This window comes from Microtus oregoni, unplaced genomic scaffold (genome assembly GCF_018167655.1).
Source record: "Microtus oregoni isolate MIOR12 unplaced genomic scaffold, Mior012 000012F_ref0000307, whole genome shotgun sequence".
Classification (NCBI taxonomy): Eukaryota; Metazoa; Chordata; class Mammalia; order Rodentia; family Cricetidae; genus Microtus; species Microtus oregoni.
In genome coordinates this window covers 23,634,024-23,661,185 of record NW_024543071.1, presented here as the reverse complement: position 1 = coordinate 23,661,185, position 27,162 = coordinate 23,634,024, and the positions used below count along the sequence as shown (strand labels likewise).

The 27,162-nt window shown below is 40.1% G+C and overlaps 1 protein-coding gene across 1 annotated transcript in view; it reads left to right on the top strand.

The window, feature by feature from the left end:
• Kif11 (kinesin family member 11) overlaps positions 1-27,162 on the top strand; it is a 50,091-nt gene that overhangs the window by 10,350 nt on the left and 12,579 nt on the right. The window contains exons 2-15 of the mRNA XM_041662204.1: positions 1,675-1,807; positions 1,972-2,069; positions 2,160-2,238; positions 4,717-4,902; positions 5,011-5,135; positions 6,166-6,256; positions 6,499-6,741; positions 7,469-7,564; positions 11,389-11,477; positions 19,160-19,247; positions 20,223-20,411; positions 20,850-21,057; positions 25,791-25,963; positions 27,025-27,150. Coding sequence (XP_041518138.1) covers positions 1,675-1,807; positions 1,972-2,069; positions 2,160-2,238; positions 4,717-4,902; positions 5,011-5,135; positions 6,166-6,256; positions 6,499-6,741; positions 7,469-7,564; positions 11,389-11,477; positions 19,160-19,247; positions 20,223-20,411; positions 20,850-21,057; positions 25,791-25,963; positions 27,025-27,150 — 1,924 coding nt within the window. The remainder of the gene's footprint in view (positions 1-1,674; positions 1,808-1,971; positions 2,070-2,159; positions 2,239-4,716; positions 4,903-5,010; positions 5,136-6,165; positions 6,257-6,498; positions 6,742-7,468; positions 7,565-11,388; positions 11,478-19,159; positions 19,248-20,222; positions 20,412-20,849; positions 21,058-25,790; positions 25,964-27,024; positions 27,151-27,162) is intronic.

Here is a 27,162-nt window from a genome sequence, read left to right as displayed (position 1 = left end):
CTGATAATGCTATAGCAAGACTGTTGACTTATAAAGTTACAGTTCCCAGAAATAAAATACGTTGTTTTAATTTTCAGTTTACTTAGTTTTGTTTTTTTTATCATTCCTCTTGGGAATGTATTAAATAAATTACTTAATAAATAAATGAAATTTATTAAGTAATATAGCTTGACATAGAGCCAAACATAGTGCTGGGTACGGGGATATAGTAAACTAAACAAATATCCTATTCTGAATTGTTAGACACTAACAGGCGATTATGAGAGATGACGTTTGAAAAGGAATGTGGTGGGAACGAACATACAGCAAAAATTGAATGTGGCAGTGTTTATGGGGAGAAGGCCATGAGAAGGAATCCCTGGATTTCATTTTGAGACAGGTGCATGCCAGACATACTTCCAGTTGAGCTTCATCATAAGCTCAGGAAATAAAAAACATTTATTTCTTTGTTCATTTACTTTTGGTTGGAGGCATATTTAGAGGACGAAGGACAGCTTGTGGGAGTAGGTTCCTTTCACTGTATGGGTTCTAGGGTTCTAGGGGTTGAGCTCATCTTTTCAGGCTTCGTGGCAAAGCACCTCTACCCACTGAGCAGTCTCACTCCCACCCAAACTCACCCTCCCCACCTTTAAAGTGATCTGTGTGTGCATGTGTAGGCCTGGAGCTGACATTGGATATCTTGCTAGATGGCCCAAGATCTCACGGCAGCCAAAGCTTAAGATGTTCTCGCTAGCCAGCTTGCCCTAGAAATCTTTGGTCTTTGCCTCCAAGTGCTGGGATTACAGGAGCCTTACACATACGTGACTTTTTTTTTAAATAAAGTTATTTTTTTATTAAAATAGAAAGCAATTCAGATATTCCCCAGTGACAGATAACATTGGTATGGATGAAAGAGAAAACAAAACAAAACAGCCAACCAAATAAACAATCAAAACAAGCTGGATGCAAAGTGCAGGCAAGCATCCCAGTAGGCTCAGAGAACAAAACTGCAAAATAGAGATGTTTACAGATATTTAGAAGAGATCAAGTTATCACTGTATCTTCTCATCAGATCTTCTCAGACACCTATCTCATTCAGCTAGGCTTTTGAATGAGCTCTGGGGTCCAGCCTGCTCTTCACTCTTGGACTGCCAGTACTTTATTCACTGATCCCTTGAGCCCTTCGGAAATAATACTACTTTAAGTCTAGGCATTTTTTTTTTTCGAGACAGGGTTTCTCTGTGGTTTTTGGATCCTGTCCTGGAACTAGCTCTTGTAGACCAGGCTGGTCTTGAACTCACAGAGATCCGCCTGCCTCTACCTCCCGAGTGCTGGGATTAAAGGCGTGCGCCACCACAGCCCGGCTAGGCATTTTTTTTTCTTTTTAGAATGAAGACCATTGATCTCTTCTGCTGGTTTTTTGTTTTTTTTCTATTTGTCCTGTGTCCGTCTCCCCCTCCCCCCTGGGCTTTTCAATAAATGGTTTCTCTGTTTAGCTCTGGCTGCCCTAGAACTCACTTTGTGTACCAGGATGGCCTTGAGCTCAGAAATCTGCCTATCTCTACCTCCCAGTGCTGGGATTAGAGGCCTGAGCCACCACTGCCCAGCTACACATATTTCTTGATTAATGTAATTAAGGAAAGCTTTATTATTTAACTTGTTAACTAAAAGTTCCTAATGTGTATTTTTTTTCAGACCGTTTAATTTGGCAGAGCGGAAAGCTAACGCCCACTCGGTAGTGGAATGTGATAACGTGCGGAAAGAAGTCAGTGTGCGAACTGCAGGGTTGACTGACAAGACCTCCAGGAAGACGTACACTTTTGATATGGTACTTCCTTCTTCTGCCTTCTTTGCTTACTCATTAATGTACAGTGATCCTGGGAAAATGGTATACTTCTGAACTTTGTCTTCAAGTTTGTTGAGCGAGTTTCTAGTGGGCAAAATCATTACCATGAATGATGTGTTTTCATTGCATTTCTCTTTTTTAAATAGGTGTTTGGAGCATCTACGAAACAGATTGATGTTTACCGAAGTGTTGTCTGTCCAATTCTAGATGAAGTGATTATGGGCTATAACTGCACCATCTTTGCGTAAGCAAAACAACTAATTTTCAAGTTGATGAGAAAGTTTAGATGTGTGCATTTGTTTTTGATTTAATACCTTTTTTGAAATCTTGACAGATATGGGCAGACTGGCACTGGAAAAACTTTTACAATGGAAGGTGAAAGATCACCTAATGAAGTATATACCTGGGAGGAGGTATTTATTGTTTATAATATCCTTTTATCTTGAGTGTGGCAAAATTTTGGCCAACTACAACCTGGTTATGGACCTCTGAGATGCAGAAGATCAGAGAACCATGTTAACCATGAACCTAAGTTCTCTATACTAAAGTACAATAAGTAGTACTTTAGTAAAATTTACTGATGTATCAGAAATATATGGTCTCAATGGGTGAGATAAGAACAACGCATACAATATAGTTAAGTGATAAAAAAGAGGGGTCTAGTTGCCAGGTGGTGGTGGCACATGCCTTTCTTTGATCCTAGCACTCAAGAGGCAGATGCAGGCCGGGCGGTGGTGGCGCACGCCTTTAATCCCAGCACTCCAGAGGCAGAGGAAGGCGGATCTCTGGGAGTTCGAGGCCAGCCTGGTCTACAAGAGTTAGTTCCGGGACAGGCACCAAAGCTACAGAGAAACCCTGCCTCAAAAAAAAAAAAAAAAAAAAAAAAAAAAACCAACTCCCCCCCCCCCCCCAAAAAAAAGAGGCAGATGCAGGAGCATCTCTTGCATTCCATCCTGGTCTCAGACTGAGTTCCAGGAAAGCCAGAGCTATTACACAGTTAAACCCTGTCTCAACCTTCCCTCTCAAAAAAAGGGGGGGTGGTCCTACTTAGACTTCAGAATAGCACACCAAGCGGTGGGAGCACACACCTTTAATTTCAACACTTGGGAGGCAGAGACAGGTGGATCTCTGTATGTTCAAGGCCAGCCTGGTCTACAGAATGAGTTCCAGGACAGGCTCCAAAGCTACACAGAAACCCTGTCTCGGAAAAAACAAAAAAATGAGACACAAAACAAAACAAAAAAAAAAACCCCTCCAGAACAGCAGGAGCAGAATGTAGTCCTTCCCTCTACCGCCCTGTTTTATCTGTAGGGAAATGGTTTAGTGTTTCAAGACCCATAGTGGGTACCTAAAATAGTGAATAGTGTGTATACTATGATTTCATCTAATTCATAAATTTGGCATAATAAAAATTTATCAATAATAACTAGTACTATAACATAAGAAATGTAACAATATTATATAATGTGTTATTCAGATATGGTTTCTGTTTCAATTTTATTATACTGTTTATTGTGCTTTAGGCAATAGTTTAAAATTATTATTATTATCGTTACTACTATTATTACCATTATTTTGGCTTTTTGAGCCAAGGTCTTATACTTATAACCCAGGCTGGCCTGGAACTCACTATATATTACCTTTGGACTTGTAATAGTTGTTGTACCATAGTCCTGGGATTAAATGAGTAAGAGTTATTCAAACATTTAACACTGTCCTATCAGAACAATAGTTCTGATAACCAATAGTGCTACCAAGTGGCAAACAAGCAGGAAGCATAGGTAGTATAGCCAGATATAGACAAAAGTGTGATTCATGTCCCTGGAAGGATGGTCATTATTTATCATGCTCCTCAGTATTATGCCCAATTTTTAAGTTTCACAGCTGTTTATTTCTTACTTTTCCATTTTATATTTTCAGACTATGGTTGACTATAACTGAGACTGAAATGACTTCTCTGACATGATGAGATTAGTTAGGTTTTTAACTTGCTTTGGCAAGTTAATCCCTCAGTAGTTATCCCTCAATATCAGTGGAGAGGAGCTGATTCCAGTACACACACCTAAGTCTGAGGATGCTCAGGAGTGTTTATCAGATGGGACAGTATTTGTACATAGCTTAAATCATCTGTAGGTTCTTACAATACTTAATATAATGCAAGTACTATGTAAATAATTGTGCTGTGTTTTGGGAGGTGGATATTTGTTTTGAGACAGGTTCTTATGTAGCCCAGGCTGACCTTAAAATTGCTATGTAGCTGAGGCAGGCCTTGAACCCATCCTCTTCTCTGTATCCTAAGTGCTGCAGTTCTTGGCGTGCATCACCACGCTCAGTTTATGTTGCATTTTTTAGGGGTGGTGACAAAGGGAGGTGTCTGTACATGTTCAGTACAGACAGAATTTTCTTCAAGTAGTTTGTTGCGATTGGTAGAATGCAGAACAAGTGGACCAGAAGGGTCAACTGGCTGATATTGAAATAAAATATAAACCAGGTGTGGTGACTTATGCCTGGAATATGGTTCTTGGGAGGCTGGGTTAGGAGAATTGTAGATGCAGGGTCAGTCTAGGCTATAAAGTAACCTGAAATAAACTAGGCTTGAGTATGATGTTGTGCAGCCATAATTCCAGATACCCTGGAGACCAAAGCAGAAGTATCTCAAGTGTGGGGCTAACCTGAGCAATTTAAGGGAGACTCCTGCCTCTGAAAGAAAAACAGGGATGGGGTAGAATGCTTGCCTACTATGTGTAAGACCTAGGGATCAATCCTCACTATTGCAAATACAATAATAAACTCTGAAGGAGGGCTTTGTCATGTTTTAACTGTTGTAGCAAATGGCATTTTGAGTTCAATTTTTTTTTAGTTTATTTTAATTCTTACTAATATAATTTCAGGATCCTTTGGCTGGTATAATTCCACGCACTCTTCATCAAATTTTTGAGAAACTTACTGATAATGGCACTGAATTTTCAGTCAAAGTGTCCTTGTTGGAAATCTACAACGAAGAACTTTTTGATCTTCTTAGTTCATCTACTGATGTTTCTGAGAGACTGCAGATGTTTGATGATCCCCGGAACAAGGTATCTCAGTTTGAGATAAAGTTTCTGAATTTTAATATCTGAGTCTTTGAAAAAGTCAATGTACTTTTTCTTTACAAAGTAATAGATATTCTTTTGATATTTGATCAGAGAGGAGTGATAATCAAAGGTTTAGAGGAAATCACAGTACACAACAAAGATGAAGTTTACCAAATTTTGGAGAAGGGGGCAGCAAAACGGACAACTGCAGCAACCCTGATGAATGCTTACTCCAGGTAAGGGAGCCGTTTCCTTTGCTCCATTCTCCTTTAGGAGAAATCTGGAGGCGTCAGTCAGGAATGATTAGGGAACTGTGTTGTATGGCAGATTTGGTGCTGTAAGTGGAGTTCTTGGTACTCGACATCCATCAGAGTCAAAATGGTGGCAATTTTGGAACATTATTGAAAGGAAACAAAGATTATTGCAGAAGCAGTAAAGTTTTAAAAACAGAATTCTTTTTCAAATGATGGTCTGCTGGCTATGGTGTGGTGGTTCATGTCTGTGATTCCAGCATTTGAGAGGCTGAGGAAAGAGGCTCAGGAGCTCGAGTTCAGAAGGACATATATAACTAGGCCAGCTAGGCTACACACTGAGACCTTGCTTCTAAACAAAAGAACCTTAAAGCACAAACTATCTTTTCTATAATTTAAAAAACTCATAAGAATTTTTAGGGGCTGGAGAGATGGCTTAGTGGTTAAGAGCACTGACTGCTCTTCCAGAGGTCATGAGTTCAATTCCCAGCAACCACATGGTGGCTCACAACCATCTGTAATGAGGTCTGGTGCCCTCTTCTGGTGTGTGAGCATACATGGAGGCAGAATGTTTTATACATAATAAATAAATCTTTAAAAAAAATAAGAATTTTTAAAACTATAAAGAAGAAAATTAAAAGTTAGTATATTCTCCACTGCTGATCACATTAACAAATGCAGCGATGTTCCGGATGGGAGCTATCTTCTCTGAGATGGTCCTTTTTTTTCAGAGGTGCCTGAAAATTCTTTGTGTGTGCATTGCTGGGGATGGAACCCAGGAACTGGTGTGTACTAGATGTAGGCTTTACATCTCCAGCCCTAAAAGTTCTAGGGGAGTTTTGATAGCTTCTTCTTATGGTCAGTATTGTAGGTAGCAGGTAGAAATTTTGTCATTCCAGGTTTTATTGTTGTCTTCCTTTGTGTGTTTAGATGTTCCTTGCCGGGTTTCAGTATTTTGTAGAGAACAAGCAGTGCTTTACATTGTAACGATTGGACAACCTGTCTTGTTTTCTAGTCGTTCCCATTCAGTTTTTTCTGTTACAATACATATGAAGGAAACTACAATTGATGGAGAAGAGCTTGTTAAAATTGGAAAGTTGAATTTGGTAAGCATCCTGCTTTAATGCCACTGTGTTATTCTTGATTACTTCCTAGAGATGCTTGGGATTTCACTTACATAACAGTATTTCTATAGTTAACTCCATTAATTACTTTGGAGTAGAAGAAGAAACTTGTGGAAAGTTTATTTTGCTAGCCATTTAGTACATTATATATAATAGAAGATATAAAATAATACAAATCTTTGAATCCAAATACAATAGATTGACATTTCTTTTTTAAATTAAAGGTCGATCTTGCAGGAAGTGAAAATATTGGGCGTTCTGGAGCTGTTGACAAGAGGGCCCGGGAAGCTGGGAATATCAACCAGTCCCTGTTGACTTTGGGAAGAGTTATTACTGCTCTAGTGGAAAGAACACCTCATATTCCTTATCGAGAATCTAAATTAACTAGAATCCTGCAAGATTCTCTTGGGGGGCGTACAAGAACATCTATAATTGCAACCATTTCCCCTGCGTCTCTCAATCTTGAGGTAAGCCCTTTGAGAGAAAGCTACAGATGTGGGAATTTTTTTTAAAAGTATTTTTAAAGTTCATTTTACTTGTTTCATTCTATACTGTAATATATAGGAATCTGGACATTGTATATGAACATATCCTTGAGGATGCTACTACAATAAAAAGCTAGCGATGACTTCCAAAGCGGGTTCTATTTTTTTCTCCCTTCCCCCCCTTTGCTAGTTTTATTTTGAGGTAAAATTTCCTGTGTCTTTCAGGTTGGCCAAGACTTGTAATCTCCTTGCCTCAATTTCCAGAGTGCTGTGACAATAGGCATGTGCTGTATCAAACTGGCTTGATAATTAAAAAAAAAAAATGTTTTTTGTTTCTGTTTTTGTTTTTCAAGACAGGGTTTCTCTGTGTAGCCCTAGCTGTTCTGGTACTCACTCTGTAGATCAGGCTGCCTCTGCCTCCTGAATACTGGGATAAAAGGCGTGTGCCACCATTACCCAACTAAAATAATTTTTTTTTTTTTTTGATTTTCGAAACAGGGTTTCTCCGTAGCTTTTTGGTTCCTGTCCTGGAACTAGCTCTTCTAGACCAGGCTGGCCTCGAACTCACAGAGATCCGCCTGCCTCTGCCTCCCGAGTGCTGGGATTAAAGGCGTGCGCCACCACCGCCCTGCCCCCATGTACATTTTAACAGAAGCATCTTATCTTCATCTTCATGCCTTTAGTAATTAACATTTCTTTTTCCTGACAGGAAACTCTGAGTACATTGGAATATGCTCACAGAGCAAAGAACATAATGAATAAGCCAGAGGTTAATCAGAAACTCACCAAAAAAGCTCTTATTAAGGTAATTGTGAATTTGTATGGAATAATGTAATCGTGTTTGGCATGTCTGAAATACATGAGTAGCAACAGATATAGGGTTTTTTTTTTGTTTGTTTTTTTTTTTTTCTTTTTTCCCCCGAGACAGGGTTTCTTTGTGTAATCCTGGCTATCCTGGAACTCACTCTGTAGACGAGGTTGGCCTCTAACTCACAGAGACCACCTGCCTCTGTCTCCCACGTGCTTGGGATTAAAGGCCTGAGTAAGAATAGCAAGAGTTCACTTTTAATCAGGATTTGTTAAATGTCTTGTTGTAGACATTTGTTAATGAGTGATGGTCTCACTGACCAAGAGAAAGGGTTCTGCCCACAGTGGTTCTGGAGACCTGCTGCACTAAACTGCTCCACCAGCCCCATGTGGTAGGGCTTTTATATAGTGATTTAAAGTAAAGTAAATGCCTGCTATTACAGTGTTCTAACACTGATATGTTGACATTCCCAGCTTTATAACACAGTTGACACTCTTGACATTTGTGTTAACAAGTAGAAATTTTGTTTACATCTTTGAGGCGAAATTTACTCACCATGGCATTTACCTCTTGTCAGCACTTATTTAAATGATTTAATACATTAATGTAGTTGCCCAACATCTATACAATCCACTTTCAGAAAAAAAAATCAACATTGTAGTTTCCCATCTTTATAATCAAGTAACCATTGAAATGCTTTCTCTATGTCTGTCTCTGTTTTGTTCTTGAGCAGAATCTTAAGTTTGTAGCCCAGGCTGCCCTGGCATTTGTCTCCTTTCCCCTCTGCTCGACCTCTTTAGTTCTGGGATTGCAGGCATGAACCACCATGCCTAGTTTATCAGTACACTTTCTAAAGAGAGTTTTGATTTTTCTGTACATTTCCTAGAAGGAGAATCATATACTATTTGGCCTTTACTTATATCTTTTACTTGGTATAACATTTGAGATTTTATTTATGCTGTTGTTGATGTGTGCCAGTAGTTTATTTCTTTATGTTGCTGAATAACATTCTATTGTATGGATAATACTATACTTTGTTTAAACATACACCAGCCAGTAAATTATTTTCCAAAATGCCATAAGATGCTCATAGAATTCTCTCCTCTCTTCTTAGTGCTAGTTCCTGCACTCACTACTCAGTTCTGTAAAATTCTGTAGTTTCAGAAGTACTATTGAAGGGAATTAAACTTTTGCAGTACATAAACTTTTGGAGTTGTCTTTTTAAATTTTGTATTCTCTGAGGTCTCACCCAAGCTGTCGTGTATCCATCTCAATAGGTCTTTTTAGTGCTGGGTGTTTTGTGGTGGCTGAGCTATTTGTATAATTTATGTGATAATCTTGAATGATATATTGAATAACTTCAATTTTTTTTTTCTGGGGATTTGCTGACAGTTTCAAAGGGTTTAGTCCATGATCATCATGTTGGGGAGCATGATAGTAGGCAGGCATGGCATGGAACAGAAGTGACAGCTAAGAGCTCACATCTGATCTGAAAGGAGGCCGAGAGAGGAAAACTGAGCCTGGCATGGGCTTTTGAAACTTCAAAGCCCACCTACTGACATACTTCCTCCAACAAGGCTCTGACTCCTTCCTAACAGTCCAACTGGGAACCAAACATTCAAACACATGAGCCTATGGGGGCTATTCTCACCCAAATCGCCACAGTACATTTTCACTTAAAATTTTATTATTAACATGCCATGGCGTACATGTGAAAGTCAGAGGACAGCCTCTGGTGTCTCTTCCTCCTAACCCTGACCCAAACCCTGATCCTAACCCTAACCATGGGTCCAAGAGATTGAATTCAGGTTGTTAGGATTCTGTGGCAGATGCTGTAGCAACCAAGACATCTTTTCTGTAATACACTTTCATTTCTTTGTGTTATTTGTCAGAGAGTGAATTTGCTGTGATACATGGTAACTAAGTAGTCAGTCATTATTTGTTTGTTTTTTCGAGATAGAGTTTCTCTATGTAGCCCTGGCTGTCCTGGAACTTGCTCTGATACCAGGCTGGCCTTGAACTCAGAGAGATTGGCCTGCCCCTGCCTTCTGAGTGCTGGTGTGAGCCACCACTACCCTGCTAATATTTCAGTTTTTAAGGAATGATGGGGTGGTACTCTGTAGCTCAGACTGGCATGAAACTCTTAATCCTTCTGCCTCTGCTTCCTGAGTGCTGGATTTACAGGCATGTACCACTAAGCCCAGCTCTTCTAAGCCATTCTTTAGAGTGGATATATATCTTGCCTTTCCTCAACATGAGTGATTTAGTTTCTCCATATCCTCACCAGCATTTGGTGATACAGCTATTTTTCTTTTTAGCTATTCTGAAAATGTGTGGTAGGTGTTATTTTTATCACTTGGTTTCAACTTATATTTTTCTAATGATCAGTGATGTTGAATATCTTCTTTTGTACTTGCTTACTTGATATTCATGTCTTTTTTTTCATATGTCCTTTTTTTCTCTCCTTTTTATTGATTTTTATTGAGCTCTACATTTTTCTCTGCTCCCCTCCCTGCCTCTCCCCTCCCCCTTCAACTCTCTCCCAAGGTCCCCATGCTCCCAATTTACTCAGGAGATCTTGTCTTTTTCTACTTCCCATGTAGATTAGGTCTATGTAAGTCTCGCTTAGTGTTCTCATTGTTCATATGTCCTTTTTGTTTGTTTTGTTTTGTTTTTCAAGACTGGGTTTCTCTGTGTAACCCTGGCTGTCCTGGAACTTGCTCTATAGACCAGGTTGGCCTCAAACTTAGAGATCTGCCTCCTCTGCCTTCTGTGTGTTGGGTTAAAGGTGTGTGCCACCACTACCCAGCTTAGGTGTCCTTTTTGGTGACATGTTTGTTTATGTCTTTAGCACTACTTCCTAATGGATTATTTGTTCTTTTTCGGTGCTTTAGAGTCGTTTTTTAGATTTTTTTAAAAAATATGAATGGGTGTTTTCTCTGCAACTACATTTTACTCTTTTGTGGTACGGCTTCCTGTCTTTCGTGTTATCTAGTTTATCAAGTTTTTTAGATTTATGTGGGCCTATTTCTGGTCTCTGTTCGATCCTATATTTATTCATCTCTTTTCTCACCAACATTACTACTGTAATTGTATAATGATTCTCAGATTGTCCTGGTTAGTTTTGTCATCTTGACATAAGCTAGAGTCATTTAGACAGAGGGAACCTCTATTGATAATATGTCCCAAGCAAACTGGCTTGTAGGCTTTTGAGGTTTTTGTTAGTGATTGATGTAGGAGGACCCAGCTCACTGTGTACTACCTCTGGTTAGATGGTCCTTGGGTATATAAGAAAGAGGGTTGAGCAAACCATGAGGAGCAAAGCCAGTATGGCCTCTGCTTTGGATTCCTGCCCTGACTTCCCTCAGTGACTGAGTATGACCTGAGGATCGTAAGGTTAAGTGAATACTTCCCTCCCAAATTTCTTTTGGTCACAGTATTTTATCACAGTAGAGATCAAAGTTGGATAGGAAGTTTAGAATGAACGTATTTAAATACTCATTAAGGCAATTGAAAGAATATTTCTAGACAAATTAGCATGGATTTAAAACTATATAGCTATATATAGCTATATAGCTGGAGGTAGGGTCTACACATATGATCTCAGCGTTTCAAAGGGTGAGACCAAAGCTTGCCATGAATTTCAGGCCAGCCTGGATTTTGGAGTGCACTCCTATTTTTTTTAAAGTATGATTATAACTTTTTATGTTTGAAAAACATAAAGGACTATCATTTATTTCCTGTATGTTCTCTCCACACTGAATGATAGAACAAGACAACAAAACTAACGTGGTGTTTGTATATAACATGCTTTTGTGTAGGAGTATACAGAAGAGATAGAGCGTTTGAAGAGAGATCTTGCTGCAGTCCGTGAGAAAAATGGAGTGTACATCTCTGAAGAAAGTTTTAGGTAAGTCTTTGGCTGATAAGCTTTTTTTTTTCTTTTTTTTTAAAGTTTACCCTATTCAGGATGAGCTGTATGGGCCAGAAGAGGGTACCAGATCTCCTGGAGATGGATTTATAAACAGCTGTGAGCTACCATGTGGTCCTGGGAACAGAATTCAGTTTCCCAGATGAGCAGACAAAGCTTTTAACTACTGAGCCATCTCCCCAGCCCCTTAATTTTGTTTTTAGAGATGGTTTCACTGTGTGTGTGTATGCATATGTATATATGTATATATATACACACATATGTATATATACACATATATGCATATGTGGATATATGTGTACACACATAACCACATGAATATATATGTCCCGGGCTGGCCTGGAAGTCCCGGGCTGGCCTGGAACTCTCTGAATCCTGCTTCAGCCTCACAGTTACTGGAACTACAGCGGTGTCCTAATATACTCATCTCTAAAAACCATACCTTCAGATAATAGGTAGTTTGATGTAAAACTACCTATACTTAGAAATATGTAGCAATAAGGAAATGTTGTCTACTGCCAGTAAGTGCTTCTTTTGGTTTGGTGTTCAAAAGTAGTTACTGGGCCAGCGAGGTGGTTGTTTGTAAGGGAACTCGCTGCAGAGTGTGACTTCAGTTTGATGCCTGCAACTCACATGGTAGAAGAAAAGAGCCCACTTCCACAAGTTGACCTTTGATCGCTACATATATGACATCATATTGCATGCACACATATGCACATACATGTTGAATTAGGAGCAGCGGGGCTGCGTCCCCGGCATCCGGCCGCCCGCACGGCTAGCTTTACCCAAAATAATTACACAGAAACTATATTCTTTTAAACACTGCCTGATCCATTAGTTTCAGTTTCTTATTGGCTAGCTCTTAGATATCGATCTAACCCATTTCTATTAATCTGTGTAGCCCACGAGCTGGCTTACCAGGAATGATCTTATCCTGCATCTGCCTGGAGTGGGAGAATCATGGCGACTCCTGATTCAGCTTCTTTCTCCCAGCATTCTGTTCTGTTTTCTCCGCCTACCTAAGGGTTGGCCTATCAAATGGGTCTAGGCAGTTTCTTTATTAATAAGAAATCACTCCCACATCACATACACACACACACACAAAACAAATTAAAAAAAAATTAGAGGTTTTTTTTTTTTCTTCCTAATAAGTGGCATGCCCCAGGAGGCAGAGATGAGAAGGATTGAGAGTTTGATGCCGGTCAGGACCACATAGCAAGACTGCTCTTAAAAGTAAAGCTATGATCAGTGAGATGTGTCATCAGATAAAGATGTTTGTTACCAAGCCTGAGGACCCGAATCCTCAAACCCACATGGTAGAAGGAGGGGACCAGTCAGGCCTCCAGAAGTTGTCACCTGACCTCCATGTGTGTGCTGTGTGTAGCACACACCATCTCCCTCACCAAACAAATGTTTACATACACACACACAATTGTTATCAAACACTTTTTGGAAAGCTCTTTAGCTTTTTATTTTAAAATAATCATTGTTTATGTGAAAAGTTCTCAGTGTACAAAGTAGCCCCGTGCATAATGATCATTTAATTAGGCAGGGTCTCATGTAGTCTAGATTGGTCTCAAGCTCATTGTGTAGTCAAAGATGACCTTTAACTTCTGATCCCCCTACCTCTACCTCTACCTCCAAAGTGCTGGGATAAAGGCATGTGCCACCATGCTTAGTTTAACAGAGTCCTGGGGATCAAATCCAGGGTTTTGGATGTGAAACAAGTACTTCACCATTTGAGTCACATCCTCAGCTCTTTTATTATTTTTTTTTATGACAGGGTTTTGCTATGTGGTCCTAGCTGGCCTTAAACTCACTGTGCAGGTCAGGCTAACTTTGGATATATATATCCTACTTCAGCTTCTGAGTACTAAAATTACAGTGTGGCTCATAACACCTGGCACCCCATATATGATTTACCCAGCTTCCACCAATATTCCTTTATATGACCATGATTCAATAGTAAACATAGGATACTGACACTGATGCCTTGTGTATGTATAGTTCTATTCCATTGTGATACATGTATACATTTGTGTAACCATCACTGCAGAGAAGGTACATAGGCCTCTTTTTTGCCACGTCTTTGAAAAAGGTCATATTCATCTTCTCTTCTCCCTATGACCCCTGTCATCTAACAGTTCTAGACCCAGTCATTTCTCAAATTTCCTAACACTCAAGAAATCAGTGTAACCCCTTAAAACGGGTCTGGAAGGCTTATGAGTTTTGTGTTTAAAAGTATTGCTTCAGCCAGGTGGAATATCTCATACCTTTAATCCAGCCAGTCTATCTTTAAGAAGAAGAATCATTCATCATACTTTACCTTTTTTATTAATGGTTTTTTTTTTGAGACAACTTCCTCTGTAGCAGTCCTGACTGTCCTAGAACTTGCCCTGTAGACCAGACTCAGAGATCTGCCTGCTTGTGCCTCCTGAATGCTGAGATTAAAGGCATGTATCACCACTGCCTGGCTATTTTACCTATTTGTTTGTTTGTTTATTTATTTATTTTTAAAGATTTATTTATTTATTATGTATACAACACTCTGCCTCAATGTATGCCTGCACACCAGAGGAGGGTGCCAGATCTCAGTACAGGTGGTTGTGAACCACCATGTGGTTGCTGGGAATTGAACTCAGGACCTCTGGAAGAGCAGACAGTGTTCTTATCCTTTGAGCCATCTCTCCAGCCCCTATTTATACTTTGATATAGTTTTTATACTTTGATTTTATGTTCAAATATTTTTGTTGATTTTTATTTCTGTTGTCCCATTTTCAGTTTGTAAGAGCTATATCACATCTTTCCAGACCTTTAGAGACTATGGTGTCCTATTCTAGTGTAGGTAGATTGTACTCCTCAGAAAATTGTTAATATTATTAAAACTTTACACTTCAGGATGTATGTGTGTGTTTGTGTCTGTGTTTTCTTTTTTCTTTTTTTTTTTTTTTTTTTTTTGGTTTTTCGAGATAAGGTTTCTCTGTGGCTTTGGAACCTGTCCTGGAACTAGCTCTGTAGACCAGGCTGGTCTCGAACTCACAGAGATCTGCCTGCCTCTGCCTCCCGAGTGCTGGGATTAAAGGCGTGCGCCACCATCGCCCAGCCTTGTGTCTGTGTTTTCAAGACAGGGTTTCTTGGTGTAGTTCTGGCTATACTGGGATTCACTCTGTAGGCCAGGCTGGCTTCAAACTCACAGAGATCCATGTGCCTCTGCCTCCTGACTGCTGGGATTAAGGTGTGGGCTATCACTGCCCACCATTTCAGAATCTGTTTTACTTTTTGTTATTTCCTCAACTGGCTAGTGAGTTTTGGCTGGCATTAAAATATGAATTAGTTTTGTGGGGGGAGGGGCTTATAGGCTTGTAAGTTGACTGGAGTGTAAAAAAAAGTGATTCCTGGAATCACATCTGGGCTTCCATCACAAACTTTCCTTGGTTGAAGTTTTTGTAGGGCAAACGAATTGAATCTTTCTGAGAACACTTACCCTGTTCTCTGGTTAGAGAATACTCTAGCCACTGTTAACATTTAGCATGGGCTTAAAGGAGTTCACTGCTCACTGGACTTTTCATTCAGATGCCTGGCTCTTCACTGTGAGTAGTGAGAGGGGAGCTGAAGTGGAGGCTCTTGGCTCTCAGGAAGGAGGTTCATTGCCCCCTAGAGGATATTCAGCAATATCCAGGCCTCTTATTTGTTTTAAGGCAAAGACTTTATTGGATAAGTGTTACACAGCATTCTTTAACATTTAACTTGAGCAGATGGAAGGTGAGAAGCAGGGTGCCATTCAAGTCCATGAACTGAAGCAGGCCTGTGAAGATGTGAAGTGTAGATAAAAGGTAGTATGAAGCAGAGCTCAAAAGTTGAAGTTGTGGGGGCTGGAGAGGTGGCTCAGCGGTTAAGAGCATTGCCTGCTCTTCCAAATGTCCTGAGTTCAATTTCCAGCAACCACATGGTGGCTCACAACCATCTGTAATGAGGTTTGGTGCCCTCTTCTGGCCTGTAGGCATACATGTAGACAGAATATTGTATACATAATAAATAAATATTTTTTAAAAATTGAAGTTGCAACATGGTAGTTTTTTATAGTGAAAATCTAGTTTGTAATAAAATGCCTTTGAGAAATTTGTCATGAGAAAAAAAGAGTATTAAAACCTGACCTTTCTCAATGCATTTTGCCTTTTTAGTATTATTTTGGTTAATTCCATCTCTCGGCAAATAAGATTCCTAAAGTTTGAAAGTCTGCCTGATACAATCCGTGCAATTCCATGTGGTAGGGAGACACCTGGTTCCGGGTGAGCCTGAAAGGTCTGGGTGGCCTGAGTACAAGACTGTGCATGATTCAGGGCTTCTCCCTGCTCTGCTCCCTGCTGTAACAGTTCCTGGCCATTTGATAAGATATTACCATGTGGAAGTTCCCAGAGAAATCACTCTAGCGTACGGCCAGGACTTTGTAGCACCTGTAGTGCATTAGGATCCAAATTAAGCTCACCCAGTTAAGCCACCACCCCACCCCACCCCACCTGAATTTTCTTTGTGAATTATAAATCAAGTCACAGTCGGGTTTATTAAATGTCCTAAAAATCACACCCAGAGCCTTTTGTTACTCCTGAGCATGGGGTTCTGGGTAATCTCACCCACACAGAAAGATCATGGAAAGTTTGAGCTGTTAAGCCACGTGCTCACTCATTCACTGTATTTCTTCAGGTGAATTCTGTGGGTTGATTTCTTTTTTGGCATTTATTTTTTTTCCTTTAGTAAGTAACCAATATGGTGTTATCTTTCTGGTTTAAAAAATAAATTAGTATTGCTATTAAAATTAAGTTTTATTATAATTAAAGCACTGTCAAATACAACATTTTTAAAATGTAGTATTACCAGATTGATTATGATTTTTCTCATGTTTTCTCCATTCATTAAAACAGAAACATTAGGCCAGGCGGTGGTGGCGCACACCTTTAATCCCAGCACTCGGGAGGCAGAGGCAGGCGGATCTCTGTGAGTTCGAGGCCAGCCTGGTCTAGAAGAGCTAGTTCCAGGACAGGAACCAAAAAGCTACAGAGAAACCCTGTCTCGAAAAATCAAAAAAACAAACAAACAAGAAAAAAAAAAACAAAAAATAAAAAAAAAACCCAGAAACATTAGCTGTGCAATGGTGGCGCACACCTTTAATCCCAGCACTTGGGAGGCAGAGACAGGCAGATCTCTGTGAGTTTGAGGCCATCCTGGTCTATAGAGCTAGTTCCAGGATAGGCTCCAAAGCTACAGAGAAACTCTGTCTTGAACCCCACCCCCCAAAAAACAAAGCAAAAATCCCCAGAAACATTAAGTGTTTTCATAATATGTATTTAACAAAGATTACCAAAAAATGTGGTCTCTATTTAAGAATTCACGTTCCCCGTACCAAGTTTAGGCTATTTTCATGGATCCTGTTCTGTCACTTGTTCCCTAGAGCCAAGGCCAACTTGACAGTTGTGGTAATTTCTTGCACATAGAAGTAGAGGCTCTAGCCCAGCGGTGGTGGCGCATGTCTTCAATCGCAGCACTTGGGAGGCAGGCACATACAGATCTCTGTGAGTTTGAGGCCATCCTAGTCTTTAGAGCTGGTTCTAGGACAGTCAGGGCTACACAGAGAAACCCTGTCTCAGAAAACAAAACAACAAATGAAAACAATCAAGTAGGGGCTTCTTTTGGTGTAAAGTGGTCCAGGTGAGCACTGACACCATCATCTTTTCTGGACAGCACTGCTCAGTAAGGAGTGAGGGAAGAGGTGGTAATAAGTCTGTCCAGCTTAGAATTAAGATCTAGCTTTTGGCCGGGCGATGGTGGCACACGCCTTTAATTCCAGCACTCGGGAGGCAGAGGCAGGCAGATCTCTGTGAGTTCGAGACCAGCCTGGTCTACAGAGCTAGTTCCGGGACAGGCTCCAAAGCCACAGAGAAATCCTGTCTCAAAAAAAAAGATCTAGCTTTTGAGAGTATGCGTTTTCATCTCAGTATCAACACTAGCTTATCTACTTAGATCAAAAATATGAAGAGAAGAATGTAGTTATAAATAATGTAGCAAATAAATGCATCTTAATATGTTCTAACAAGCAAATATATAAGTCAGTCCTGTTTTTATTTAAACAGCAACAACAACAAAAAATCCCATCCCATTACTTTGCTTCTGGAATTGGGCGGGGCACTTATCCATCCTTTCAGCAGGCTATCAGGTCATCTTCCTGCTGTTTCTATTGGCTCCCTGAAGGAAACATTATGTTGCTGTTTCATAGCAGCACCGTTTAAGCACACCTTTGCCCAGATCTGAGCTGATTAACAAAAATGTTGGAGAGAGCACAAAGGTTAAGTATGCGAAACAGTTCTACATTTCTGCACCACCCTAGACCTCATCCAGGCCTCTTTGATGGTCTCACTGTGGATGGAGAATGCTACTGGCATCTAGTTGATAGGAATCAGTGATGTTACTGAATACCCTAACATGTGCAGGATAGCCCACTGCAAAAATTAGCTTGTACAAAGCATCTGTGCTGCTGAAACCGAGAAATTCTGCCCTAGTGAATCTCACAAGGCCCAGTCCTAGGCGTGTTAACAGTATACCTAGCACTAGTATAATTGTGTGTGTGGCATCTCTGTACATAAAGAGGATTGATACTGTTCCATATGCTTACTTTGATTCAGTCTTCTAGGTGGTTTTCAACATTAATCTCACCCATTTCTTGTGATGTTTCATGTCTTCAAGTATTAATGACTTTCAACATGGGGAGGCATCTTTATATTATGTATCTCTGATTCATTTATTGGAGTCACTTGTAATCCCCACCCCCAATCTCCACTTTGTGTTACCTTCCCTCTGTCAGGTTTTTTTCTTCTTAAATTTTGTTTTGTTTTGTTGTTTAGAGACTTTCCCTCTGTCAGGTTTTTTTCTTCTTAAATTTGTTTTGTTTTGTTGTTTGAGGCTTTCTCTGTATAACACTGGCTGTTTTGGATGTCTCTCTGTAGACAAGGCTGGCCTCAAACTCAGAGATCCCTACCTCTGCCTCCCAAGGCATGCTTCACTGCTGTTATTTTATAGTGCTAAGGACCAAATCCAGAGTCTTTCTTGTGCTTGCTGACAAGCACCCTGTTACTGAGCTACTCCCAAGCTCCTTTGCATCTCGAATTTGGTTTGCACACCATACCTTTCTTTCGTGGATAAAGGTCTTCAGTTTCAGGGTGGAGGTCAAATGAGAAATGTTAATTTATATAACAGCGAAGGGCTGGAGGGATAATTTAGTTGTTGAGATCCCTGGCTCTTCAGAGCATCCAGGTTTTATTTTCATCACTGGCATGGTGACTGACAACCGACTGTAATTCCAGTTACAGGGGGATCTGATGCCCTCTTCTGGTCCCTATGGACACCAGGCATGTAAGTGGTATGCAGACATACATGCAGGCATAACATTCATCCATAAACTAAGAAGGAAGCATTTGTTGCGTTTTACACTTATTATTTATTTACTATTTATCACCACATAAGTCACACATGGGGGTAAGAAGTGTGGAGTTGATTTTATGTAGCTGCCATAATTTTGTTATAATATGTTTTTTGTTATATAATAAGATTAACATTTTTTAGGATTTAGAACAAAACATTAACTGTTAAATTTGTATTAAACTCTGTTTTAGAGCCATGAATGGAAAATTAACTGTTCAGGAGGAACAAATTGTTGAGTTGGCTGAAAAAATCGGTGTTCTTGAGGAGGAGCTCAGTAAGGTAGGCACTCCGGGTGACATGCAAGATCACTTGAAAAGGAAATGCTGAAGGAAATTTAGAATTTGTAGGGACTTTTTTACTCTTTCGAACGAATTTTTTTTTTTTGATTCTTCAACTTAAATTTATTTTTTACCTTTGGTTGTAATGAAAAAGCTTCTGTTTGACTCTTATTAATACAACTTCAGAGGAAGTCAGTCAGACATTTGCATAATGACTGGGTTGTGTTTTTGAGAAGTGTATTTTAAATGATTTCATTGTTGTGTAAATACTATAGAGTATACTTGTACAGACTTCCAAAGCCTGCTACAGGTCTAGGATTCATGGTAATACTCAGTTTTTATTTTTAGTTTGAGACAAGTCTCTTGTAGTCTAGGCTACACTCAAACACATGCCTTTAATTACTTAGGAGGCAGAGGCAGATGGATCTCTATGAGTTAGAGATCAGCCAAATCCAAGCTGTCCAGGGCTACAAGAACCCTCCTCAAAAGAGCAACAAAACTATAGCCACAGATGATTTTGAACTTCTGGTTCTCCTGTTTCTGCCTAGGATTATAACAGTGCATCACCAGGCCTTGTTTTATGCAGAGCTTGGGGTGGGACCTACAGCTTTGTTTATGCTAAGTAAGCCTTCTACCACTTGAGCTTTCTCTCCTGCTCCTTTTCATGTTAAAGATTTCAGAAACTGGGAGACATTGGACACTTAGACAAGCAACTGGACTCTTTCTGAACCACCCTCATGTGGCACCTTTATAATGCAGAACACCACATTAGACCTGTTATTTAAATTTTGAATAAGCTTTCTAGGAAGAAACGAGATACCATTAAAATATTCTAATAAGTCTAGCAATCTATTATGATTTTTGCATTTAAAGAATTTGTTTTGTTTTCCTAATGTTATTAACTAGGTAAGTGTTTCACCAACCACCAGCATTTTTCTGATTCTTAAAAGAATTGTTTAATGTATTATGTGTGTAGGTTACAGAGTTATTTGTGGATAGTAAAAATGAACTTGACCAGTGTAAATCCGACCTGCAAACAAAGACTCAGGAACTTGAAACCACCCAGAAACATTTGCAAGAAACAAAATTACAACTTGTTAAAGAGGAATATGTCTCTTCAGCCTTGGAAAAAACTGAAGCGAAGCTTCATGATACAGCCAGCAAGGTTTGTACTTGTATTGAAAACATTGAAGGTAGAAGTATCCTTGTTTGCTTATGCTTTGATTGTGAGATTTTAATTTATTCATTCTAAATGTTATTTGTGTACATTTATGAAACAATATTACACTATTTGACCCATGTTTCTTTTTAAAACTGGAATGAAAGTAATACATTTTTATCAGGTATACTTTTGAGGAGACAGTAAAAGAAAAGGAAAAACATTTGTGCTAAACATAATTACTGGAATGATTTGCCAACTTAGTTTTCTGTGTACAGACGGCTGGCTGGGAGAGAGCAGGCTTGGCGGGGACTCGACATTCGAGCACTGGATCATTACAGTGTCTTGTTCTCACCAGAGACAGAGCCTTATGGAGCACGGGTACATTGATCAGACTGTTTTTATGTTATTTTTTTCATTTTGTTTCTTTGTTTAAACATACAGTTACTTAACACAGTTAAAGAAACCACCAAGGATGTATCTGGTCTCCATTCTAAACTGGACCGTAAGAGAGCGATTGATGCACACAATGCTGAAGCTCAGGGTATTTTTGGCAAAAACCTCAACAATCTGTTTAATAATATGGAAGAATTAATTAAGGATGGCAGTGCAAAACACAAGGCCATGCTAGAAGTTCACAAGACATTGTTTGGTAAGTTTAAGCATTTCTGTGGGTATGTGTTGGGTGTGTGTGTGTGTGTGTGTGTGTGTGCATGAATATAGAATCCGGAGAACAACCTCAAATGCTATTCTTTAGGGACCATCCATTTTTTAATTTTAAGAGTTATTTTATTTTTGGTTGCATGTATCTGATAATGTCTGTATGTGTGAGTGCATGTACCCAGGATGGGCTAGAGGTGTTGGATTACCTCCATTGGAATATGAGCCACCTGATAGTGAGTTTGGGAATCAAAATCTGCTTCTAGTAGAGCAATATATACTCTTAACCATTGGACCATCTCTAGCCCTCCACCTTATTTCTTTGGAGACAAAATCTTTCATTGACCAAGTAGACGAGGTTGGCTGGCTCAGTTGAACCCCAGGCTAGCTCGCTCACTCACTCTCACACTCTCTTCTCTTTCTACCTTCTCTCTGCCTTCTACCTGCTTTCCTCCCTCTCTTTCCCTTTTTCCCCTCTACATTGCCTCCCATTTCCTCTCCTCCCTCCTCTCCCCAGTCTCTCCCTCCCCTTTCTTCCTTCCGCCACCATTATACCAGCGGGTTTTAATAATCCTTCTGTCTCTACTTTTTTTTTTTTAAGATTTATTTATTGGTTTATACAGCATGTTTTCCTGCACACCAGAAGAGGGCATGAGATCTCATTACAGATGGTTGTGAGCCACCATGTGGTTGCTGGGAATTGAACTCAGGACCTTTGGAAAAGCAGTCAGTGCTCTTAACCTCTGAGCAATCTCTCCAGCCCCAAGTATTTATTTATTTATTTTTATGCATACAATATTCTGTCTGCATGTCTGCACGCCAGAAGAGGGCACCAGACCTCATTACAGATGGTTGTGAGCCACCATGTGGTTGCTGGGAATTGAACTCAGGACCTTTGGAAGATCGGGCAATGTTCTTAACCCCTGAGCCATCTCTCCAGCCCCCCTGTCTCTACTTTTTAAGACCTAGGATTAAAGGAAGAGAGTCACTAAACTCAGCTTTTTTGGTCTTTTTTTGTTTGTTTGTTTTTGAGGCAGGGTCACAGGTATCCTAAGCGGGTCTTAAAGTTGGTGTGTATCAGAGGATGATTTGGAATATCTAGTCCTCCTGTGTCCCACCTGAGTACTGGGATTACAGGCCTATGCTGTCATGCCTGGTTCTATGCAGTGGTAGAGATGGGACCCAGGACTTCATGCATATTAAGCAAGTGCTCTGGCAACTGAGCGAAATCCCCGGCCCATTCCTAGTCTTTCTTTATGTGTTTCAGATGTGTTAATTTCACAATTTTCATTTTGTCCCCTCCCCCAAATAAAAGATGCCCATGTTTAATGCAATGCTCCTGGGTAGCACTGGGAAAGTATGGCGAGGGAAAGAGAGAAGGGGAGACCACACGAACCCCGGAGACCACATGTACATTCTCTGTGGGGCAGTCTAAGTACCCTGTGGGAGCGGTCTTGACCCTCCCTGGGGAGGGGTCTTATTCCAGGAGCTGGGGTGAAGCCTCCAGGCAAACAATCCAGACTCTGTATAAAAGGTGTTTGGGAGCTGGGGTGATGCTTGCAACAAAACATTCCAGGCTTTTTGGATAAGGGGGTACCAGCAAGCTGAGGTGAAGCCCCTCAATCAAACTTTTTAGACTCTTTAGATAAAGGGGCACTGGCTCAAGTCCTGCGGGCATGGGGTGACATGGGAGAGGGGAGAGCTGGGAGTTGGTGGGTCGCGTTCAGCGAGAGGTGTGGCTGGAGCAGCATCCAGTTTACTGTCATCCTGGAGACCTCAGGCATCTGTTTCTTGAGGGAGATGAGAAGGCAGGTGGCTAGGAGAAAAAAAATATTGTTATTATTGGCCCTAAGAATGGGGTAGCCATGGGAAGTCATTGACTGCCAGACAGAATGGGACAGAGCAGTGCCCTGGTTGTACATGTGAGGCTTGGATGTGTAATTGGGACACAATAGCAGATAGAACCAGATTTTAGTTGGTAGGTGTCCTTGATCCTGGAGAGTTGGTACCAATGGTGAAGTCCTAGGAGCTGGTGCAGGTGTTGGTGTTGTCTGGAGAGTGCTTTGCTGGCCCAGACAGCAGAAGTGACCTGTAAAATATGCTTGAAAATGGATGGAGTTAAAATATGCCCTGAGACTGTTAGTTTTTACCAGGCAGCAGAACTTTTTTTCAGGAACCTATAGGTACTTGTAAGAGAACAGAAACAGATTTATATCTTGGTGTCATAGCAAAAGGCTATTGCTTTAGGTTATAAGGTATGAACATTTTAAAAAACAATTAAAGGGAGTTGAAAAACTCTAAACCTCTAAAGATACACCTGAAACCTGTTAGTCCTGGACCATAAAGCCTGTTAAAGAAGCACACTTGTCTGTATTTTAGCAGGACACTTAACAAATGAAGTAATAAGTTACCAGTACCTTAAGTCATCAAATGCCATTAGACAGGTCTAAGGAGGGTAAATGAGCAGAAACGAGACAGCTTTTTTAGCTACAGAGGCAATCCCAAGTCTCTCTTTAGTCCTTGGAGAACACCAGCCTAGAAGCACTGCTTGCTGTTAGCTGCTGAATACAAGAGGCCCAAAGACTTTCCTGTGGGGGGAAGATTTAGTCCACCTGTCCTGGCCCGATGAAATTTGATTCCCTGGGTGGCATCCAGGAAGCTCAAGAGATGGAAGGCTGCTTTTTGCTGTGTGGGTGACTTTGCCAAACCTAAAGGCAAACCTCAAGGTGAAAGGTCTTTTGCAACCATGTATCTTCTTGGAGGAGCTATAGGATGCTGTGGGAGTGGCATTGCTCAGTCTGATCACTGTGTAGACCAGGCTGGCCTCCAACTCAGAGATCCTCCTGCCTCTGCCTTACCAGTGCTGGGATTAAAGGCATGCTTTACCACCATCTGGATGAACTATATAAATTCTTGACAAAGAAAAAAATGCAAATAATTCCAATCAGACCAAATTAAACCAAATAAAGGTGCCCATGTTTAATGCAGTGCTCCTGGATGGCACCGGGAAAGCATGGTGAGGGAACGAGGGAAAGAGAGAGAAGGAGAGACCACACGAAACCTGGAGACCACCGCCTTTTTTTTTTTAAAATGTTTATCTATCTTGAGACGGTCTCACCAAGTTAACCAAGTTGAACTTAAACTCACTTAAGCTGGCTTTGAATTTGTGATCTTCTTGCCTCATCTTGAGTACTAGGGTTACAGGTATGAGCCAACAAACACATCTCAAAATGTATAATTCAATACTATTTTAAACAAATAAAAACAGATAACTTAGGTGACAGTGTCACTGGTACCTGTCCCATTGAGCATGTTAGCTATTTAGGCAAGAGATTAATGTTTTTGCTTTTTTTACAACAAATTTTAGAGGTTTGTTGTTGATTTTAGACTGTCATCTATAAGTTAAAATTTACCAAATTAGCATATTATCATTAGAAATAAAATTTATCGCTGAATCTGACTAATTTCTCTGAGGTATTACTATGTAATTTCTTGGATCCCTTCCTAAAAGTGTTCTTATTTTTAAAAAAATTGTAAATTGTAGCTGGAAAGATTAGCTTAATTCCCAGCACCCACATCACAGCACACAACTGCCTTTAACTCCAGTTCCAGGGGATCTGACATTCTCTTCTTGTATCTTTAGTGCACAGACATAAATACACACAAAATAAATAATTTTAAAAATTGAAATTTTTTTTTTGTTTATTGTGAGTGCGCGCACACATGCACTCGGAGGTCAGAGGAGGATTCCTTTTCTCTCCTTCCCTCATGTGGATCCCAGGGATTGCACTCTGGTCATTAGGCTTGGTGGCCGGTGCTTATCCAGTCCCTTTCCTAGATATTTCCTTTGAATAAATGATCTTGTAACATTTTTCTTGTGGAAAGACATGTCTTAAAGATTTGCTGTATTATCAGAACATGTATGTGTGCATTGGTTTTTATGCTGTCTTTTGAGATAAGTATCATGTAACCTAGTTTAACCTCCAGTTTACCAAGTAGCTGAGGGTGACCTTGAACTAGGTAACTGAACCTGACTTTTCTGTCTCGACCTTTAAAGTGCTGGGATTATAAGTGAGTTTTACCCTAATAAGGTGCAGTTTTCTCTTTTTTATAAATTCCTGTCTACTATAAAACTGCGTATTTTAGGCACTAATTCTGTCTATCTATCTATCTATCTATCTATCTATCTATCTATCTATCTACAGGAGCCTGTCCTGGAAGTAGACCAGACTGGCCTTGAACTCACAGAGGTCCACTTGCCTCTGCCTCCCAAGTGCTGGGTTAAAGGTGTGCATCACCACCGCCCAGTTACTAATTTTAAGAATTTTCTAATTCTTCTCTTCTCTTCTCTTCTCTTCTCTTCTCTTCTTTTTTTTCCTCTCCGTCCCTCCTTACCTCCCTCCCTCCCTCCTTCCCTCTCCCCCTCCCTCCATTTTTGGGACAGTGCTTCTTTGTGTAATGCTGACTGTTCTGGAACTTGCTCTGTAAACCAGGCTAGCCTTGAACTCACAGTGATCCACCTGCTTCTGCCTCCTGAGTGCTGGAATTAAAGACGTGTGCCACCACTACCCGCCATATTTAAGTCTTATTATGTAGTAAGATAATTCTTTAATGTAGTTATTGGAAATTCCATAATAAAGATTGATTTTAACTTATTGAAAGTGATCTTATTGAAACTGCATTTAAATATATGTATGCTAAAGTTCACATCTCTCCCTCTTTTAGGTAATCTGATGTCTTCCAGTGTCTCTGCATTAGACACCATTACCACGACAGCACTCGGATCTCTCGTGTCTATTCCACAAAACGTGTCGGCTCAAGTCTCCCAGATCTCTGATAGGATATTGGAGGAGCAGTCTTTAGCAGCACAAAGTAAAGCTGTGCTGCAAGGATTGATTGTTAGTAAATCTGTTAATGTTTTCAAAGGGTAACTGGCCATCAGAAATGGCATTAACTGCTCTTAGCTTAAGCTTTGCCAGAAACAGTTAGGAACCTTTTGCTTTTGTTTCCCCCTCACAGAAAGACTTGTTTGCCACAGGATGTGACTAAACTTTGAAAGTGTTTCCACTCCTTTGGTGTAGTTGAGAATAGAAATAATTAAGCCATTAGCATTCACATGTTTGTAATTTTAGCGTTTGAAAGGTGGGGGCAGAAGGATCAGGAATTCAGAGCCACCCTTGGTTTTTAGTGAGTTCAAAGCTACTTGAGACCCTGCACAAACAAGAGCAGCAGTTATTAATAAGCCTTCTGGTCACAAAGAGCAGCTCAGGTGGATTCAGGAGATTTGAGATCTATTATCTGGCCTCTTCACCAGAGCTAGAGCTAGTTAACCCAACGGGGGATAGCAGGTAACTGGTTTCTTATTTAGCACAAATGACCAAACATAAGTAGCCCATTTTCTTTTTATTTTATTAGTGTGGGTTTGTGGACTTGAGCGAGGGTGCATGCTACATGTGTAAGCTCCAGGGACAAAATTTCAAAGTGTTTAAATGTATCTATAGATTTTCCCCCTATGGTGGGGATCAAACCAGAGTGCTGGAATCTTAACACTTTACTGTCATTTTTCTCCTCTTCTAAACTTTACCTTAGATTGTTAAATTGACTATAGGAGGCAGGCATCATGGTACATACCCGTGATCCTGGTAGTGTGGAGGCAGGAAGAACAGGAGTTCAAGAGCATCCTCAGCTACAAGTGAGTTTGAGGTCAGCCTGTGCTACGAGACACAAATACAGAACAGGAAATTATTTCAACATTTACTACACTTAGTGAACATTGTTTTAGTTAGTGGAGCAGGATTAAGAGTTTTAGGCAGGATATAAATTCTAGATATTCAGTTATGTCACTTTAGGTTATTAAGAATTTTCAATGTTGGTGTTTGGTTGCTAAGTATCTGAGATATATCGGCCAAGTTAATGGAAATGAAAACATTTTTAAAGATGCATTTGTTTTTAAAAACAGAATGAACTTGTGACTGACCTTCTCGCTTCCCTGAAGACCATCTTAGCCCCTGGTGTGGTTTCCATCTTGAATATCAACAGGCAACTGCAGCATATTTTCAGGAGTTCATTGACAATGGCTGAAAAGGTACAGATGTTA